Source organism: Emys orbicularis, chromosome 15 (assembly GCF_028017835.1).
Source record: "Emys orbicularis isolate rEmyOrb1 chromosome 15, rEmyOrb1.hap1, whole genome shotgun sequence".
Lineage (NCBI taxonomy): Eukaryota > Metazoa > Chordata > Testudines > Emydidae > Emys > Emys orbicularis.
This window is the reverse complement of record NC_088697.1, coordinates 20,502,156-20,521,878: the sequence shown is the minus strand read 5'-3', so window position 1 is coordinate 20,521,878 and position 19,723 is coordinate 20,502,156. Positions and strand designations below refer to the sequence as shown.

General features: G+C 49.4%; 1 protein-coding gene across 5 annotated transcripts in view; it reads left to right on the top strand.

Annotated features, from left to right (window-relative positions):
• ETS1 (ETS proto-oncogene 1, transcription factor) overlaps positions 1-19,723 on the top strand; it is a 105,300-nt gene that overhangs the window by 64,103 nt on the left and 21,474 nt on the right. For 4 of the 5 annotated variants that reach the window (XM_065417027.1, XM_065417024.1, XM_065417026.1 and 1 more), the window contains 4 exons: positions 10,561-10,680; positions 11,536-11,736; positions 17,657-17,734; positions 19,376-19,624. The exons of the other annotated variant lie outside the window; for it this stretch is intronic. In XM_065417027.1, coding sequence (XP_065273099.1) covers positions 10,561-10,680; positions 11,536-11,736; positions 17,657-17,734; positions 19,376-19,624 — 648 coding nt within the window. The remainder of the gene's footprint in view (positions 1-10,560; positions 10,681-11,535; positions 11,737-17,656; positions 17,735-19,375; positions 19,625-19,723) is intronic. 5 annotated transcript variants of the gene reach the window in all.

The following is a 19,723-nucleotide window of genomic DNA, read 5'->3' as shown; positions in this document are numbered from 1 at the left end:
ATCCCCCCCCCTTTCTCATCCTTATCTCCCCCCAAAATTATTTATTTTGAATGGAAAGAGCTAATGTCTGTCCCCTTTCTTCCTTTCCTGGAAGAAGGACAGTTTCTGAATAATTGCTACCAAGACGGGATACAAATCTCTCCTCTCCAGCACGCCTTCGCTCCCTTTCTCCTGCCCTGCTCGGTCTTCTCCATTATGTCTCCCAGCCTCATTCCTCTACCCACTCTCCCTCTTGTCTCCATCCATCCCCATTCCTTTCTATCCATCCACATCCTCTGCTCCTTTTCCTTTCTCCTGTCCCTCTCCCAAGCTTCATCCTCTTCCTCCAGCCCCCCATTTTGGAGCTCTCTAGGCTGGGTGTGTGAAGGGGCCCTAATTGGAACAGGCTGGCTCAGCTCCTGCTTCCTGCGTGGGAGGGAGAGGCTGCACTTGTGAAAACAGTTCAGAAGTGCAGACAAATTTTGCCTGATCCTGCCTAAATAAACAAGGGCTCAGCTGGGGTTATTTGCCCAAGGGTTCCTGCCCTCCTCCCGCACCCAGAGCAGGGCATCTAGGAAAGAGCAGGCTGTTCTGGGACAGGCTGGGGTGCTGCGGGTGCAAGGCTCAGACTGTGGGGAGAAGCACTCTAACATGGACTCCTATGGGGGAGGGCATGGAGAGGGTCCTTCCATTTTAGCCCTGACAGAAGTGTGCAGCCTCCGAGCTCCGTCGTTCAGGCCATATACATGGTCCAGGCAGGGCGTGCTCCATCCAGAGCCCTTGGAAACTCAGCTCCTCCAGGTCACAAAGGGACGCAGCTTTGCCTGTCCTTCATGTGAAGCTGTGGATGGGTTTGGGCCTATGTGAAGCCCACACCCAAGTGGCCTCAGCAGACACTTTGGAGAACCTTGCCTGAGTCTTGGGTTTAGGCCACCTGAACCTGTCCCTGCTTTCAGTGAGTTTTGGTGGCCCGCACCTCTCCTTAGCAAGATCCATCCCCGCTCCCTGCCTGTGATTTACCTTCTGCTCCCCTTCCCCCATGAGGGGAACCAGCAAAGGGATGGACAGCTGCGCAGCAGGGGTGTGGAGAGCTCTGGGGGCAAAGCCTCCATGACTCCCAGCTGGCTGGCAGGTGAAAGCAGGTAGATGGAGAGTGAGTCTGCCCATAAGCGCAGAGGAGGGTGTGGGAGGGTGTGGCAAACCCAGCAGGGAGTGTGGCTTAGGGCTCATTGGAAAGAGGGGAGAAGGGCCTTTATGAGAGCCCCAGCAGGCTGGGGTGATCCAAGGTGCCTAAGATGAGTAGATTCCTCATTACCGCCCTACAGTCTGTTCTGGAGCAGAATGCACACAGGGTGTCGGAGGTGCAGTCTGTGGAGCACAGACCAGCGCTGCAGCTAGTTCGGGGCTGTGCACCCCCTCTGCCCCCAGAGCTGCGTGTCTTTGTCCTTCGAGGAGTGAGGTGCTAAGGTGGGCACTGGCGGGAATCCATCCTTTCCCTTCTGCCACGAGGCTGTTCCTCTTTGCCCGCCCCGGCCGTCCCTTTCTCTCCTCGCAGGGTGAGTTGGATGCCAGTCTCACTGCCATCCATTTCCCTGTTCCTTTCTGTGTCTCCCCCACAGTTATCTCAGCCACCGCCTGCTCCCAAGTTCTCCAGTTACCACCTCATGGCTCACACCTTCTGCGTCGTGTCAGCAGCCACGACCCTCTCTGCTCTGGGCTTCTCGGCCCTCCTGCCTTCCTCATGTCACCCCTACGCACCCTAAGCCCCTTGGGGCAGGGACCGGCTTTGCTGTCAAAGCTGGAGGAACAGGGCCTCCACTCCTCTGAGTCAAGCCAAACAGCTTGTGCTGCGAAGCATCCTGGTGTCATGAGCTTGTAGCTGCCGATCCCCTCTGTTTGGCGTCGGGCGCCTGTGGAGCAGAGGGCATTGCCCTGACCGAGGGAGCTCTCAGCCTTCTGCCTGATAACCATGCAGCAGAATCCCAGGCATCTTGCTTGATTAGCCGGGGAGTGTGAGGGGGCCTTGGAGTGGGAGCAGGAGGCATTTCACTGTTACCTGAGCTAACAGTGCGCTGGTTCCTGACCTCTGCATCCATCCATCAGAGGAAGGACAGGAGGGGCAGGCGCAGGGGTGGCCAGGCCAGCTAGCTCCACTCTGACCCACCGGACACCCATTTATGTGCAGGCTACTGTTTAAAGTAGCAGGGGCTGGACAAGGACACACTGGTGCTTTCGGTGGGAAAGAAAATGAGCTGCTAATGGGAGTTTTCCAGGGGCATTGACTCCGTGGTGTGGAAGCTTGGGATAAAAATGACTCTGCTCTCCCTACACAGCCTAAATGTTATTTATTTTGCTTAAGCAACCAGATGCTAGCGCCTTGACATCAGCTAGAGGCACTTGCATTTTGAGGTCAAATTCCCTAAAGTTTGTAAGTTTTCAAACTCTTCCCCCCCCCCCCCCAAAAAAAGGGATGTGAATAAATAGTTTATGAATGCGAAGCTGGTTCGGGACAGCATGTGCTCGTAGCTGGGGGGTGAACTCTGGGACACCCTGCCTCTTTGCACGTTTGCTGTCTTAATCTCTCCAGCCCTGCTTTTGTAAAAGGTATTTAGATGCCTAATGCCCATTGGTTTCAGTAGGCGTCAGGCACCTGAAAAATCAGACTCTCTGTCTTTTTGTTTTGTGTATGTACCGCACAATGGGGTCCTGGTACATGACTGGGGTCCTAGTGCTACTGTAATACACCTAATAAACAATGTACAGCGCCCAACGGTCCCTGGTTGGGTCTCGTAGGTGCTACCGCCATACAAATAATTGGTAATAATAAAAGCTGCCTCTGGATTTTGATGGGGCCCATGTAACTGTTGCTGCTGCTAGAGCTGTTTGTCCCAGGATCTCCAGTCAGGGCAAATTTTTCCAGTACCTGGTGATTTAGGGAGCCCTGAGATGCCTGAAAGAGACTGGATTGACGGAGGGCGTGGGCTTGGCCCTTTCTGAAAATCAGGTCCATTTAAAGAGCCTGAAGCTGGGCCCCCCAAATCCCTTGTCACTCTGGAAAATCTTGGCCTCATGAATCAATCCTCATAACGACCCATGTGAGGTGCTTAAACATTACCTGTCCCCTTTTCATACATGTGGCAACTAAGCCACAGAAGAAAATAGCCTGATTTTCAGAGCAACAACTCCCATTGGCCGTTTGAAATCAGGCCATACAACCTTGTCTGTCATGATGCTGATCCTATACCTTAGACATCAAGGAGAGTTTTGTCATTGATTTCAGCAGGAGCAGGATGAAGCATATTTCGCCAACAGTACAACTCCAGCAGTGGTAGCTACAGTAGAAGCTGTAGAGTGGACATGGTGGTAAAATCCCCTGGGTCCTGTCTGCCCGAGAGCTTCCACTTTTGTTAAATATTTTTAGTGCAGTTGTAACCCCGACAGACCCTGGTCGTCGGCGGGCGGGATTGAACCTGGGACTTCTGGAGCTTAGTGCATGAGCCTCTACCATATGAGCTAAAAGCCAACTGGCTGTTAACTAAGGCTGCAGAGCAGACTCATTCCCACTAGATGGGACAGAACACCACACCTAAGAGGTGTGTGGGTTACCCAGTAATGCCCAGAGGGTCCCATACAGGATCAGGACCCCATTGAGCTAGGTGCTGTACAAACATGTCAAACACATTGTTTCAGTGTGCCCAGATTCCTGATGTGCTTGTCAAGCTGGCTGTTATAAATGAGCTGGTTTCTTATAGGCATCACAGCGGAGCTGGGTCTTAAGGAATGAGGGGTGGCCCATTATTCGTAGCACCCGTGCAGAACAACACACATTATCCCAGCTCAGACAAGACTTTAGTAACTGGTATGAAGCCATGTAGTGAGTCAGTGCTGGGATTAGAACGCCTAATCTCCTAACCAGCATGCAGACCACTACTCTAGTCTGGTTTCTGGTGCTTTTAAATGATGCTGCAAATTCCAAGAGAAGCTTAGGAGAAACAAACGAGTTTGACCTGGTTTAACACCCTCTGTCCCTAGAGAAATCCTTTCCAAGCCCTTGTTGTGGGTGTGTGTGTATGTGTTGAGGACAGGGGAAGTACATAGAGGAGCACATAATATTTGGCGCAGGTTGGGTCTTGGAAACCAAGTTTAAGGTGGCAACGAAAATTGAACCAGCAGACTTTAGCCTCATCCGTCTTTGCTATAAACGTTCTTCTTCGCTCTGACCTTTGGGTGCCTGCTCCAAACCCACAGCACCCGTGACACTGCACTGAGATTGATGGGAGACAGAATGCTACGGCCTGATTTTTCTCTTACATACCCTGGCCTAAATCGGGAGTAACGGCTCTGAGTTCAGTGAGGTTACATCCGTGCCTGTGAGAGGAAAATCAAGCCCGCTCTGCACTTTGGGGAAATACACACTGGTTTAAAGGGACAAAAAAATAAATTGATGGGTCGAATTTAAGTATCTCAAAACCAAGGGAGGCAGAGCTGAGATAGAGAGGGGTTTCTTCTCCAAAAAAGCCTCCAAATCAACTGTCTGGGACTAGCCCACAAATGGATGTCTCAGTCCTGCCAAGGGTTATGCATGTGTGTAACTTCACCTGGCACCATTTCCACTGCACTCAGTGCAATTACCACTGTGAGGCCTGTGGGTCTTTTTGGAGGATCAGGGCCCTAATGTATGAAGTTCTAAAGAGAATTAGTTTCACTCATAGCTACAGATCCAATAGGAACAAATACAATAGAACATGTCAGAACACACTCTGAGTCTAATGTACACCGTCCAACAAAGAAACCAGCGCCACATATTTGAAACAACAAATTTGGAAATTTAAGGTTTTGTACTTGTTTCAATGATCTAGTTTCATACAAAAAAAATCGCCAAGAAACATTGCAAGTTTCTGTTTTCCTTGCTTTAGCTTGAAAATGGGCCCACTTTTTCCTCAAATGACCCCTGGCTATGAGCCAGGTCTCAAATTTACCAAGCTTCCTTTGTGCGAAATGTTCATAGGGAATTCCTAAATTCTTGACATTTGAACAGGGGGCTGGGGACCCCACATATAAACAACTTTGCAGATGCTAATTTGCCTGTAATAAAATGGTGACAATATTTACAAACAGTTTCCCAATTTTGCACCTCTAAACGTCCCCTCCTCCTCCCGGTACGTTGCCTAAAGGGTTCTGCCTTGCACATATGTACGTGGTTGACTCAGTGGGAAACAAGGCTAGAGAAGTTTTCTTAGGTTAATCCTGAATCATCATACAGAGAGAGAGAGCATTGAGCTGCAGTGTAACCAGCCTGCTAAAGGCAGGGGACAATGTATGCCTGTGCGGTCCCCTGTAACCGCAGAGTACAGAAAGCGAAGCCTTAAAAAGTAACATGATAAGGAAGGGAAAGGTGCATTGATCCATTTTCACTCAGCATGATCTCAAAGCAGAAGATGGATAGTAGAGATATCTAGGGTTCCTGTTCATTCCTTCAAGCCTTCTCTAATAAACCCAGTAAATAACTGAATGCAGCATTTGAATCTGTTGTTTTCTAAGGTCCTGATTCTCCTATCACAGCAAAATAACTCCTTGATTTACACCGTGGTATGAGTGAGCAGAGAATCAGGCCATGAATTTTGAATGGAGTGTGTGTGTGTGTGTGTGGGGGGGTATCTGTAGCAGTTTAAAAGCTACTAAGCATGGAATTCTGTCATTCGCAATAGATGAATGGCAGGGTGACTGGTTGGAGTGATTCATAGGGAAGGGCGTTAAAAAGCAAGAGATTTGATTTAGCATCTCTGACTCTTCTATTGGAGCCAGCTGCCCATCGTGCACATGGTGACAAAAGGCAGAAGGTGCAAGGGTGGAGACAGTGAAACAGTTTGGTTTGGTTTGTGATGGGACTGCGTTTAGACCAAGCTGTGTGTCTGAATCCAGGAAAGGGATGTGGATTTTGCATCCTCACTCTGAACAGCACAGCTGAATATGTGGGTCGTGGGCAGATCCAGTCTCTATGCAGGGCTGTGGGCTCAAAGGTGGCTCTTCAGCCCTCAACCTGCAATAGGATCTGCTAATATGGACCTCTGTGGAGTTCAAAGGGCTTCCCCATAAGCACAGGGCGTCCGCACTAGAGGATCCCATTGAAGTATCAGCCCTTTAAATAGTGCCTGTAAAAAAAAAAAAAAAAATGCCTGTGCCCATCTCCATGTGTAAATCCTCCTGCATGTGCAAATACTGTAGCAAAGCACTTGTGAAGTTGATTGATTTGTGCATGCAGAGATGGAGATTTGAGCATGCAGATATAGCGAGCGCAATTTTATGATAATGCGGCCCCTTGATATATTTCTGTGTACATGCTTTTATTTTTAGTATTAAAGTCTCAGTCAAAGATGAGTGGTTGGCAGTCTGGGATGGTCATGGAGTATTCAGAACCTTTCAGTGCGTAGGTCACCAGTTGAAATCCAGCCCAACTCTTTGAGGACTGGAGGTTGTTACCGCCCGATGACTGGCCTGTGTGAAATGAGTTTCCAGCATTCAGACAAGTTCTTACTGTCTGTATTCCAAAAACACCCACCACCACAACTGGCTCTCATTGGGCAGTCTCTGCAGAGGGACCAAAGACTGAATTAACCATGAGGGCTGAGTTCCCCTATCTGCCCTCGAAAGGGTCCCTGCAGGTCAGGAATGGAGCAGGAAGCTTGCTTGGCTGATGCTGGGCTGCATCTGCTCTGTGGATGAATAGGGGACTTCAGGTCTGCAGAGCCGTCTAGACCTTTCGCTAGCCTTGAGACCCTGGTTCGACACAGCACTTAGCACATGCTTAACTCCCATGGAAGTCAGGGGGACTTCAGCACATGCTGAAAGTGAAGTGCATTGCTGACCTGGGGCCTAAATTCTCACACGTTTTGAAAGGGGAATAAGGCCTGTGGCACACAACAGGCACAGCTGCAGCTGCACTGCTGTGAGGTCTCTAGTGTAGTCGCTCTAACCTGATGGGAGAGAGCTCTCCCGTCAACTTAATTAATCCACCTCCAACGAGCGGCGGTAGCCATAGGTGCCGAATCCGTGGATGCTCCGGGACTGGAGCACCCACGGGGAAAAATTAGTGGGTGCTCTGCACCCACCGGCAGCCAAGCTCCCCTCCCCACCCCACCTCACCGCTGCCTCCGCCTCCTCCCCTGAGCGCGCCTCGTCCCCGCTCCTCCATCTACCTCCCAGCGCTGACATAGCAAGCTCCAGGAGGGAGGGGGGAGGAGGAGCGGGAACGTGGTGCGCTCAGGGGAAGTTGCTGGGCCGAGGGGGCGGAGTTGGGGCGGGGACTTTGGGGAAGCAGGGCCGGCGTTAGGAAGTGCGGGGCCCAATTCGAACATTTTCAGCGGGGCCCCGGCAGGGATGACTAAAAAAAAAAAAATGTAAAAAAAAGCCTTTCATTTCTTAGCAACCGGTTCCCTATAAAAAGTTCTGATTTAAGGGATGTGCCACAGTATGTATTTTTTGTACCAATAGGGTTACCATACGTCCGTATTTTAAAATTTAAAAATTCCTCCCGGACGGTGATTTAAGAACCAGAAAGCCTGACATGTCTGGGAAAATACGGATGTATGTTAACCCTACTTAAAGTCCTTTTTTAAAAAGATGGGCCTGAACTAGAAATGAGCTCCATTTCACATGTGTGGGTCCCCACCACTCCCTGGGGGTGTGCTAGGGTGACCAGATGTCCCGATTTTATAGAGACAGTCCCGATTTTTGGGTCTTTTTCTTATATAGGCTCCTATTATCCCCACCCCCTGTCCCAATTTTTCACACTTGCTGTCTGGTCACCCTAGGGTGTGCACATATGTGGGTCCCAGCTGCTCCCTGCCCCCCTTATTGAAGCAGGTGTGCAGGGTTACTGCCCTGGGAACTGCAGGGCACCAGTGGACATGGGGCTGGCTGGAGGCAGGGCAAAGGGTGCGGGCTGGCTGGAGACAAGGGTGTGTGGGGTGGGCTGGCTGGCTTCAGGCAGGGCCACAGGGGCTGCGGCATGGGTTGGCAGGGCTGGAGACAGAGGAGTGCGGGACTGGCTGGCTTCAGGCAGGGGGGTGCGGCAGGGGTTGGCTGGAGACAGGGCAGGGGGTGCGGGGCTGGCTACAGGCAGGGCAGGGGGTGCAGGGCTGGTGCGGGAAGGGGTGTGTGTGAAGCTGGCTACAGGCAGGAATGGGGGCGGGGCAGGGGCGGTGGAGTCTGGGCAGGGCCGGGGGCAGAGGGAGGTCAGCACCCACCGGCGTGAGTAGAAGTCGGTGCCTATGGAGGTAACTATGTTGGTGGGAGAAGCTCTGCCGATATAGCGCTGTCCACACTGGTGCTTAGGTCGGTGTAACTTGTGTCGACATAAGTTCTACTGACATAAGTGGTAGTGTAGACATGGTCTCAATAGAGTTGGCTGGGATTTCAACGAGAGCTAAAATTTTTAGTTTTTGGCAACCAGAGCCAGAAATTCATTTAAAAAAAAATCCGTTTTTTGACAGAAATGGAATTTTTTGCCGTGAAAATTTCCCTTTTATTGAAAAACTTTTTGTCGTTCAAACAAAAACGTTTAGATGAACTCCCGCATCTGCCACTGACCTTAAGCAAGTCATGTCACCACTCTGTACCTCAGTTTCCCCATTTGTAAAATCTACCTGACCTGCCTCTATAAAGTGCTTTGAGACCTATAGTGCTACAGCAGGGTTAGGGGCTTGGTGATGATTATTTTATGATGACTTTCTTCTGCAGTAACATTATATTTCAAGAGTGTGTTTGAAAAATGAGCACTTCAAGGGTCAGATCTCTAATTGGGAGGATAGGGATTTTTGAACAAATATATATACACCTCTACCCCGATATAACGCGACCTGATATAATGCGGTAAAGCAGTGCTCCGGGGGGGCGGGGCTGCGCACTCCGGCGGATCAAAGCAAGTTCAATATATAACGCGGTTTCACCTATAACGCGATAAGATTTTTTGGCTCCCGAGGACAGCCTTATATCGGGGTAGAGGTGTATATATATTTTATTGCAGCCACCCTGAAAACTGAAGTGGTTCTTGCCATATAAATGCTTCTCACCAGGATTTACTCCAAGGTCCAAATTTCTGGGCTGACATCATTGGCTCTGGTGGGGGTGGCCATGCATTGCTCAGTGACTGACTCAGCAATTGCTTCACTGTATGGATTGTGCGTTATGTAACTCTGTGTTAATCCGGGATTTTCCAGCTCTTTGTTCACCTCCTTCCTTGAATGGCTTTTCTGCTGGGTTTTCGTCACGCTGCATCTTGTTACAAAGGGACTTTTTCCAAGATTCCCTGTGCTTCCACCTCCTCCTCTCTCTTTTTTTCTCTAGGATCTGTGGCTGGGAACCAAGTGCTGGGCATGGGGCAAACCAACTCAGGGGAAGTAATACTCCCCCCCTCTCCCCCTCCCCCACACCCTTCAGTTTTCACCTAATCAAAACCTTTTGGGGCACTTTGAAGTGTTCAGCCAACTCTATTTTTCCCTTTTTCATGCTACCGGGTTCCACAGGGGGCTTGTGAGGCTTAACTGATTGATGTCTGTGAAACGCTTTGGTTGTATAGTAGCCAGCAGCTCATTCTGTGATGGCTCAATCATGGCCAGCCCTTAGACCTTGTGGAGTGATGTTATACTACATAAAACCTGTAAATCAGAGAGCCAGAGTGGGCGTGTCTGCGTCTATCATCCTAGAGATTCCCCTTTGCATCTGCGCCAATGGAATTCTATCTCAGCTACAGTACTATGTAAAGACCCCGGTCCAGCAAAGCACTGAAGCACATGTGTCTCTTTTAAGGATCTGAACAATCTGGTTGTAATCAATAGGACTATTCATGTGGGAAACCTACAGTTTCTACTGACTTCAATGGGATGTGCTGGCGCTCAGCATCTTTCAGGATCAGGCCCTAAAGGAATTTCCCAAAGCTGAGTGAAGTCAATGGGAGACTTTGCATTGATTTCAATGGGCTTTGGAGCAGACCCTAGAGGTCTTTTTTAAAAATCACGTGTAGTAAACAATTTTAAGGTATAATTATAGTGTAGATAATAGATTTGTGGTTTTCTGTTTAAAAAACACTAAGGTCTGACTTTCCCCCATCTTAATAATAATAAATCTAGCTCTTGCCTAGCGCTTTTCACCAGTAGATCTCAAAGCACTTCGCAAAGGAAGTCAGTATCATGATGTGCTTTTGCATTGGTATAACTCCATTGACATCAGTGATTTACACCAGGATAACTGAAAAGAGAATCAGGCCCATTGTTTCTAACCCAGCAGTGTCCCTTACCCAAGAACGTCCTTGAAACAGTGGCATGACCCCAGGTTAAAACTACCACTTCCAACTTGTGCTGCATTGATGTGATATGTTGTCACATGCTATCCTGCTGGGGAGTTGGTGGGTGAAGTTATAAGGCAGCTGGGAGGAGGTTTAAATTCACGTTGTTAGGCTCACTTATTTTTCTGATTCAGTTCTGGATGTATAATTCCTGTGGCTCCAAACTCCGTTATCCTCTGCCTTAGTGGGGCATGAGATTCGGTGAGTTGTTCATTTGTCTCTTCCTCTGCTTCTTTCAGATATGGAATGTGCAGATGTGCCTTTGCTAACCCCGAGCAGTAAAGAAATGATGTCCCAGGCGCTGAAGGCCACCTTCAGCGGCTTCACGAAAGAGCAACAGCGTCTGGGAATCCCCAAAGGTACGGCACAGTAGTGCCCAATGGGCAGAGCCCTGTGCAACAGGCAAAACCGTGATAAACCAGAGGCATTTCTTCATCTGAAATATCCTCTTCTCCAAACCTCTTGCTCCTTTCCATTCCATCTCTCTTGCCATCACCTTGATCCCTGGCTTCTCTGGCTGGAGGAATACACAGGCGATATCTTCCTCCACTGCTTGACAGATTGACCTATGTGATCTCTGTCCACCCCATTCAGAAGCTGAGACAACCTTTGCTCTCATCTACCTCAGTGAGCAATACGCCTTTAATTGAGTTCCCTCTCCAGGCAGCATAGGGACCCTCTACCTCTGAATATTGTGTCATGGGAGATTTTCAGCTCCTTTAATTGTTACTATGGGCAGACGGTGTCAGGTGTCCTTTGGCATAACCTGCAAGGTGCTTGTGGTTTGAATGAAAAAAAAAAAAAGATACTGGAAGACTGATGCCCGTAGGGAGAACATGGGCTGTTATAAACTTTGTCTCAAGCCAGGGTTAGGAGCAGAGAAAGGCTCTGCAGTGGCAGACAAAAGTAACACTCGGCCCTACAGGATGAAGCTAAACTGATTATGTTCCCCACCATTGTACGTTATACTTATGTCAACCCAAAGGTGGGATCTGTGGGGCACTGCCCCAGTTTGTATAGTTGTAGGGATTACTGATATTTTGGTCCCCACTGATGTAGTGTAGCTGTAACACATGGTGATTGAACAGCTGCTGTGTTCCACACTAGAAGCAGCTGCATTTCAGAGGACGGGTGAAGTGATCACTGTAGATCCCTGACTATTAACTTCCTGAGAAGTCTTATTAATGGCTCTCTCCCGTGACCCCTTGGTGCAGACCCCCAGCAGTGGACGGAGACTCATGTACGGGACTGGGTGATGTGGGCTGTGAATGAGTTCAGTCTGAAGGATGTGGATTTCCAGAAGTTCTGCATGAATGGGGCTGCCCTCTGCGCTCTGGGCAAGGACTGCTTCCTCGAGCTAGCGCCTGACTTCGTGGGAGATATTCTCTGGGAACATCTGGAGATCCTACAGAAAGGTAACTGAGTGGGTCACCACATGGGCTACACCAAGGGGCCTTGGATGCATGTATTAAAGAGGCAAACTGAATCTCAGGCCCTTCAAGTGCCCGACTTCGGGTCTGACTGCAGTAGGATTCAGTAATTTACCAACCTCTGGCACAGTGATGCCTCCAGACTTTTCGGCTAAACAGAATCTAGTGAGGCCATATTTGGATGGGCGACCTCTAAGGAAGAGACAGGTGTCGCCGGAAGTGGTGTTTGTGGTTCTATGCAGCTAGGGTTGCCATGTCTGGTCGGTGGGGGCCCGGGGCTATGGCAGGCTCCCTGCCTTCCCTACCTCCGCACGGCTCCCAGAAGTGGCCACCAGGTCCTTGCAGCCCCTAGGTGCATGGGCGGCCAGAGAGGCTCAGTGCGCTGCCTCTGCCTTGAGTGCCGACTCCGCAGCTACCATTGGCTGGGAACTGCGACCAATGGGAGCTGCGGGGACAGTGCCTGTGGGTGTGAGGGCAGCACGCGGAACCTCCCTGGCTGCCCCTACGCCTAGGGGCTGCAGGGACCTGCCAGCCACTTCCTGGGAGCCACGGTAAGTGCCGCCGAGACCCCGCACTCCAGACCCCCTCCTGCACCCCAACACCCTGCCCCAGCCCGGCGTCCCCTCCCACACCCAAACTTCCTCCCAGAGCTCGCACCCCCACAACACCCTGCCCCAGCATTGAGCCCCCTCCTGCACCCCAAACCCCTCATCCCCGGCCCCACCCCAGAGCTCACCCACCCCCCGACCCCAACTCCCAGCCCGGATCCCCCTCCTTCACTCCAAACCCCTCATCCCTGGCCCCACTCCAGAGCCCAAACCCCCGGGCCCGAGTCCTCAAACCCCTGCACCCCAACACCCTGCCCCATCCCGGAGCCCTCTCCTGCACCCTGAACCCCTCATTTCTGGTCCCACCCTGAGCCCACACCCCCAGCCCAGAGCCCATATCCCCCCGGCCCCTCAACTCCCTGCCCCAGCCCGGAGCCCTCTCCTGCACCCCAAACACCTCATCCCCAACTCACTCCAGAGCCCACACCCCCAGCCGGAGCTCTCACCCCAACCCCCCACCCCAGCCTGGTGAAAGTGAGTGAGAGTGGGGGAGAGCGAGTGACGGAGGGAGGGGGGATGGAGCCAGTGGGGGTGGGGCCTCAGAGAAGGGGTGGGGCCTTGAGAAGGGGCGGGGCAGGGTGTTTGGTTTTGTGCGATTAGAAACTTGGCAACCCTATGCAGCTGATGCCCTTTCCTCTGAAGGTCTGTCTACCTTTGAGTGGGGAGGGGTGATTCCCAGCTCGTATGCACATACCCAGGCTAGCTCAGCTCGACTGAGTGCCTAAAAATAGCTGTGTGTCCATGGCAGCACGGGCATTAGTCACCCTGAGTACAATCCTGCTGGACCCCTGGTCCATACTCAGATGGGTAGCCTGCGCCGTGGCCCGTGCCACTGTGCATGCATGGCTGGTTTTAGGCTCTAGCCTGGGTATGTCTGTGCACGCTGGGAATCACACCGCCCTGCTCAAATGTAGACATACCCGAGTCAGCACTGGGTGCTGCTGGAGATGTCGTCTTTCCGATAAAACATAAAGCAGAGGGGCCTGACCAGTTGTGGTCAGTGAAGAGCTCCTGGCACTCTTTGAAAGAGGAAGGGTGTTAACGCCAGCTTCTTGGCTGAATTCCAGGGCAAGGCAGGGACATTCTGCATTCCTAGAAATGAAAGGGTTTTTTTTTCCCCCCAAGGCATTCACCCTTGGCCTAACTGGTTCCACTGGGAATTTTAATCATTGACTTCAATGGGAGCAGCTAGGCCAACACTTTTGAATCACACCCAAACTTTCCAGTTGTAAGTGGAAACTATTTTTCTTTGTTCCTTGGGTGTGGTTAAACAGCAGCTGGTGTTCCACACCAGAGGTGGCTGCGTTTCAGAGGGGGTGGGTGAAGTGATCTCTGTCTATCCATGCATACGACCTTTTGTGGATCTTGATTTTCATAAACGATCTCTGGAGGGGAGAGTGCTATAGAAATGCAAAGTGTCTGATCTGCTATCTTGGAGTGACAGAGCTACCTAAATGGTTGATGAGGAGCCTGGGCTGTGTAATTGAGACACGAATAGTGGCAGCAGGCACATCCAATTCAGGAAAGTACTAAAGCACATGCTTGACTTTAAGCATCTGCTGTAATCTCATTAATTTCCTCAAGATTTATGGCCCACCGAAGTCAATGGAATGGGCGTTGGATCTGGCATGTGCTGAATTGCTTTGCTGAATGGGGGCTAAAGGTCTGGAGCAAGTGGGGAAAGATGGTGGGTTTTAGGACCCCGTGAAGATACTGCTCCTTCACTGAGAATTTAAAGGAGCAGCTGCCCCAGTTTGAATCAGTGGAGATCTTGAGACTACCTTGCTACGTTCTCCCTACTGCGCTACCAAGGAATTGCTAACACACGGCGAAGGGCCCAGAAAACGCAGGGGCACTGAGCAAATTAAAACACGCCGTAGCCCACTCTCGACCCCGTGATACAGCATCTAGTTCTTCCCAGGGCTGTTCCCTAGCCCAAGCTTCCATTGCATTATGTATTCATATCCATTGCATCCACCGCCTGCCCTTGCCAGTCATCTGACTTCGGTGGCTTGGAGAGGAGGGGGATTTTGTGCCGTCCAAGAAACGCATTGTCAAATGGAGGTTAATTACTGATTGCTAATTTTACTGTCACCAGTGGTTTGCAAAGGTAAACATGGGTGTGCATGGTTGCTGCAGCAACCTGTGTTTTTCTGCTCCTTGTTTGGCTCCAGCATCTTTTCAGTTCTTTTCTTTTTCCGTTAGTTTTTATTGAGCGCCTGGTAAAGTCACCCACGGTAGCAGGATGGCCTTGTGGTTAAAGCACTCAGTTGGCACTCAGGAGATGTGGTTTCGATTCTCAGCTCTTCTACCAACTCCCTGGGGCAAGTCACTTGGGCTGAGATCCTAAAAGGTATTTAAGTGTCTAACTCCCATTAATTTCCCTTTGAGGGCCGAAGTGACATACCCAACGGAGTCTATACCAGAGCTGGGAATTGATTTTGGTGGGAGGTAGGTGCCTAAATACCTTTGAGGATATGGCATTCTATGCCTCAGTTTCCCCAGCTGTAAAATATGGAGAATGCTTTCCTATCTCACGGGGAGGGGTTGTAAGGTTAAATCTATTATATGTGTAGGTGCTCAGACTCTGCGGTAATGAAGGTCATGTAATTACCTACGTAGATAGATGCCCTTAGAAGAAAACTAAAAGCCTTTTTACAGGCCAGGCCCTGGATTCAGCACTGGCTGTTTCTCCTGCAAGAGTGTGAGGACAAGAATAAAGATGCAGTTCTGTCCATCTTATCCTCCGGGCGAGGGCCTGGGACTCAGGATGCCTGGGTTCTATTTCCAGCTGTTCTCCACACATGCTGTGTCACCTTGTGCAAATCATATAGAGCCTTCATGCCTCAGTCCCTGTCTGTAAAACATGGTTATCTGCATGCCTCTCAGAGGCCCAGGAGAATGTCTGTAAATCACTTTGTGATCCTTGGCTGAAAAGTACTTCTGAATAATAAAAAGGGCAGAAACCTTGTGACTTCCAAACTGGGAAGACAGGGCCTGCTCCTGCTCCTAATACAGTCAATGGGAAGGATCCTTATTATTCACATTATAATGCCACCCAGAAGCTCTTCCCCAAATCAGGGCTCCATTGTGCTAGGTGCTGTACAAACACAAAATCTCTGCTAGATTTTAAAATGTAAATGGACAAGACAGATTTTTCTATCTGTGTGTTACAGATGGGAAACTGAGGCACAGAGCGATGGAGCAAATTACCCATTGTGCATTGGCCGAGCTGGGAATTGAGCGAACGTTTCTTGAACCTTAATCTAGTGTCTTAATCATCAGCCCTTCGTTCCCAAGAGTAGCTGGCCATTCTCGTCAGCAGGAGCAGGACTGGGGCCTTGTCTGTGAGACCCAAAGCACGTAGCTTCACCTTCACTAAACCACCCAGAAGCATTAGGTCACATGAGGACACACGGCAACCTCCCGGTCCCTCTTATTAACATGCCTCTCCTGTTAGCTCTTTCAGAGCGAGTGACTCACCTACCACAGGCTGCACAAGGTATAAAAATGGCAGCAGCTGGGCGACTTTTCCTTCATGTATTTGGGTGTTTGCAGTCGTATTTTTCCAGATTTCTTCCTAAAATAACTCCCATTTACCAGCAGCCATCAGTGCCCTCTGCATGACTGTAAACCTAGCTGAAAGTTGCCCTTTTTAACCTAGTCCCACCCTTTCCCTGTGGTCACCCACCCTGCCGCTTGGCAGACTCCGTGGGGGGGGGGGGGAGCGCACTCGGGATTAGATCTCTCTCCACAAAACCTTCCTTTGTTTGAGACTATTTTCCACCCTGCAGTCCCAGGAGAGGAGGCCAAAATTAGCCTCCTTCGAGTGAACGTGCATTATCTTTGGTTAGTTTTTCTCCAGCCTCAGCAGAAATAAACACAGGGAAAGCAATTCGTGCTTTTAGTTTTGTTGCCCTTTGTAATGTCCCATTACCCTGTGTCTGTCCATGCGCTGGGCACTCTGCAGCTGCTCCTGCAATGAGCGAGGTGGGAACAACAAGAGCCAAAGCAGACACTGTGCTGCTTCCAAACTGGGAAGACAAAATCAGCTTCCGCATGGGAAAGCACTGATGTAATGGATGGAAAGGGGGGAATGAGATGTGTATTGAGTGTACAGTTATTATTAATTAATTTCCAAGATCAGGCCCCATTGTGCTAGGCGCTGTACATACAGTAGAACCTCCGAGTTCCGAACCCCTCGGGAATGAAGGTTGTTCTTAACTCTGAACTGTTTGTAACTCTGAACAAACCATTATGGTTGTTCTTTCAAAAGTTTACAACTGGACATTGACTTAATACAGCTTTGAAACTTGACTATGCAGAAGAAAAATGCTGCTTTCCCTTTATTGTTTTAGGAGTTTACCTTTAACACAGTACTGTCCTGTATTTGCTCTTTTTTTTTTTTTTGTCTTTTGTTTTGTCTCTGCTGCTGCCTGATTGCGTACTTCTGTTTCCAAATGAGATGTGTGGTTGACGGTCAGTTCGTGACTCTGGTGTTTGTAACTCTGAGGTGCTACCTTACAGACGCCGAAGAGTATTCAGTAGGAGTAAGTTGATGGCTCTGCAGCAATGTCTAATGAATGTAGGAACAGCGTCTTCTGTGCCTTGCACTTTTTCCTTTGCGCATGAGCAGGGCAGGAGCAGCAGAGGGGTGTATGCCCAAAACACAGGTGTGTTTTGGGCATACACACACAACTAAAGCTGGTTGAAAAATGAGGAAAATTTTCTGGAACAATGTGTCCCTGCTTTTCATTTAAAAAAAAATAAAAAGGCCAAAGAATGGAAAGGAGCCAAAATTAATGGAAACAAAACAATTAACATATAATAATAATCTATATAGCAAGATGACTTGATTGTCGCTCTGAAGCTTAGAATGTTGAGCCAGTGTGAAGCCTGGTTGAGAGCTCTTTTTGTTCTGAATATCACCAGGTTCAGTCTTCAGCTCTTTTACACTTGATCCATATCACTATACAACTGCACGGGCTTTCACCAAGTAATTAATAACATTTCAATAGTGCCTAGAGCTTCCGGCTGAGATCGGAATCCTATTCTGCACTCTCAGAAATCAGGCTACTCATTGGGGCCTATGGCTAGGTTTTTCCAAAGAATCTAAGGGAGTTAGGCACCCAGTTCAAAGGGATTTGGACACCTAACTTGCTTCTGAGCCTTTGAAAATCCCAGGTTAAATGGAACCTGAATGCTTTTGGAAATTCTGACCTCCATATGTAACAGAGTTTCAGCAAAGGTGAGATTCCTATGAGCTTGTTTCTTTTAACTTCCCTTTCTTCTTTTAGATGAGATAAAGCCATACTCAGCTAACGGAATGAACCCCGCATACCCAGAATCCCGCTATACATCGGACTACTTCATTAGTAAGTCTGAGCCCCTTTTTCCCAAAGCTGCTCCTCTTTTCCTCCAAATAGTCCAGCATATTAACGTGATTGCATCTGGCTTACAGTGAGCTGGCCACTAGCCTATTTAAAATAGCTGGAAGTGGTTAGAAAAGTGACAGTTGTTCTAGGGTTATCTCTTTTCTCAGTCTTCTGAGCCCCACCTGATTTGTGTGCTGACAAATTACTGGCCCAGTCATGGCAGAATGTGCAGCTTTCATAGTATGATTATCCCTCTTCTGTCTTGTGTCCTTTGATCATCAGAAAGATAGTGAATGTTGGGGGTCATCATTAGGCTTCAGAGTTAACATTCACTGAGGATGACCAGGAGAAGTGCACACTTTCAAGCTGTTGCTTCAGAAGGTCTGCAGTCTCAGACAGACATCACTTCATCAGTCTAAAGACTTAAGCCTACATTTTTAGAAGTGGTCTCCGCTTTTTGTTGCCTGGATTTTGGGCAATCAATCTGAGACCCTTAGGACCTGACTTTCAGAGCATCTGCCCCTCCCACTGATTTTGGGTAGAGTTGTGGGTTCTTAGCATTTCTGAAAAACAGGCCCACGGTGTCTCAAATCAGGTACCTCAAAATCCAGGCATTTTTGAAAATGTGGACCTTAAAATCATGTACATGAAGGTTTAGATTCTGGAGCACCAGATGGCAGTCATCCAGGGAAAGTGCTGGGTCCCTGATCTGGCATGATCCAACCCCCAGCATCAGCCCTTCAGAGCCCATACAGCAAGGGAAGGTTCTATTGTGCTTCATGCATTGACAGAATTATCAGCTAAATTTGGATTCCAGACTCTCTCTGGTCAGCGGGGAGGGTTGGAGCAGAAAGCAACTCGCTTGGCTTTGATGCCAGGTGAAGCTTGCTGGGCCAGCAGTGAGAGGAAATCTTGTTTTTGGTGTGTAAACAGCAGATTTCATCTAAAAGTGGTTGAAGGAGAATAAGTGTAGAGCAGGGAGATGTCATTCTACAGGGGGGATTCTCCTGGCTGCCACTGCTTTTTAGGAAGGAAGGAAGGAAGGAAGTGCTAATCCTACTCCAGCATGCTGCATAGAACAGCAGTGCAACCCTTGCGTGAGTCCCACTGCTCCCAATTATCCTAACGTGATGTTTACTCTGGAACCTAATGATGACACACATTCTCTCTTAGTGATTGTGAAGGTGAGCAACCGCCATGTCTGCCATGTCAATTGGCATCCAGCTCCACTGTGATGTCAAGGACCTTCCTCCTCCTTTTCATACTCCATTTCCTAGGGAAACTGCTGGGAGCCTCCCCCTGGTGGTTTATCCAACCCTTCCTCCCATAACAACTCTGAGGTTGCTCCTACTTGCTTATGGCCCAATCTGGTGTCCACTGAAGACAACGGGAGTTCTTCTTATGGTTACTATTTATTATTTGTACTGTGGTAGCACTTAGCAGCCCCAACTGAAATCAGGGTGCCTTTGTGGTAGGTGCTGTACATCCAGATAATAGTTATTAAAAATAGACCCAAAGATCTCACAATATCAGCATGTTACAGGAGACGAGAGGTAGAAACAGCAGTGGTTTGTTTAGCTTTGAGTCATTGTCTTTTTGGTCAATAGCTAACACTAACTCACCCAATTGTTCCACCTGCAGGTTATGGCATTGAGCATGCACAGTGCGTGCCTCCGTCAGAGTTCTCTGAGCCCAGCTTTATCACAGAGTCCTACCAGACCCTCCATCCAATCAGCTCAGAGGAGCTCTTCTCCCTCAAGTACGAGAATGACTACCCGTCGGTCATCCTGCGTGACCCTGTCCAGACGGACTCCCTGCAGACAGACTACTTCACGATCAAGCAGGAAGTTGTAACGCCAGATAACATGTGCATGGGGCGCACCAGTCGAGGTAAGGGCCTGGGCGTCTCCAAAGTCTCTGCTTGGTATTCCACTCCTCCCTGCACCCTGGGTGTTTCCCTCACTTCCCCTGTACATGCACGAGGGTCCC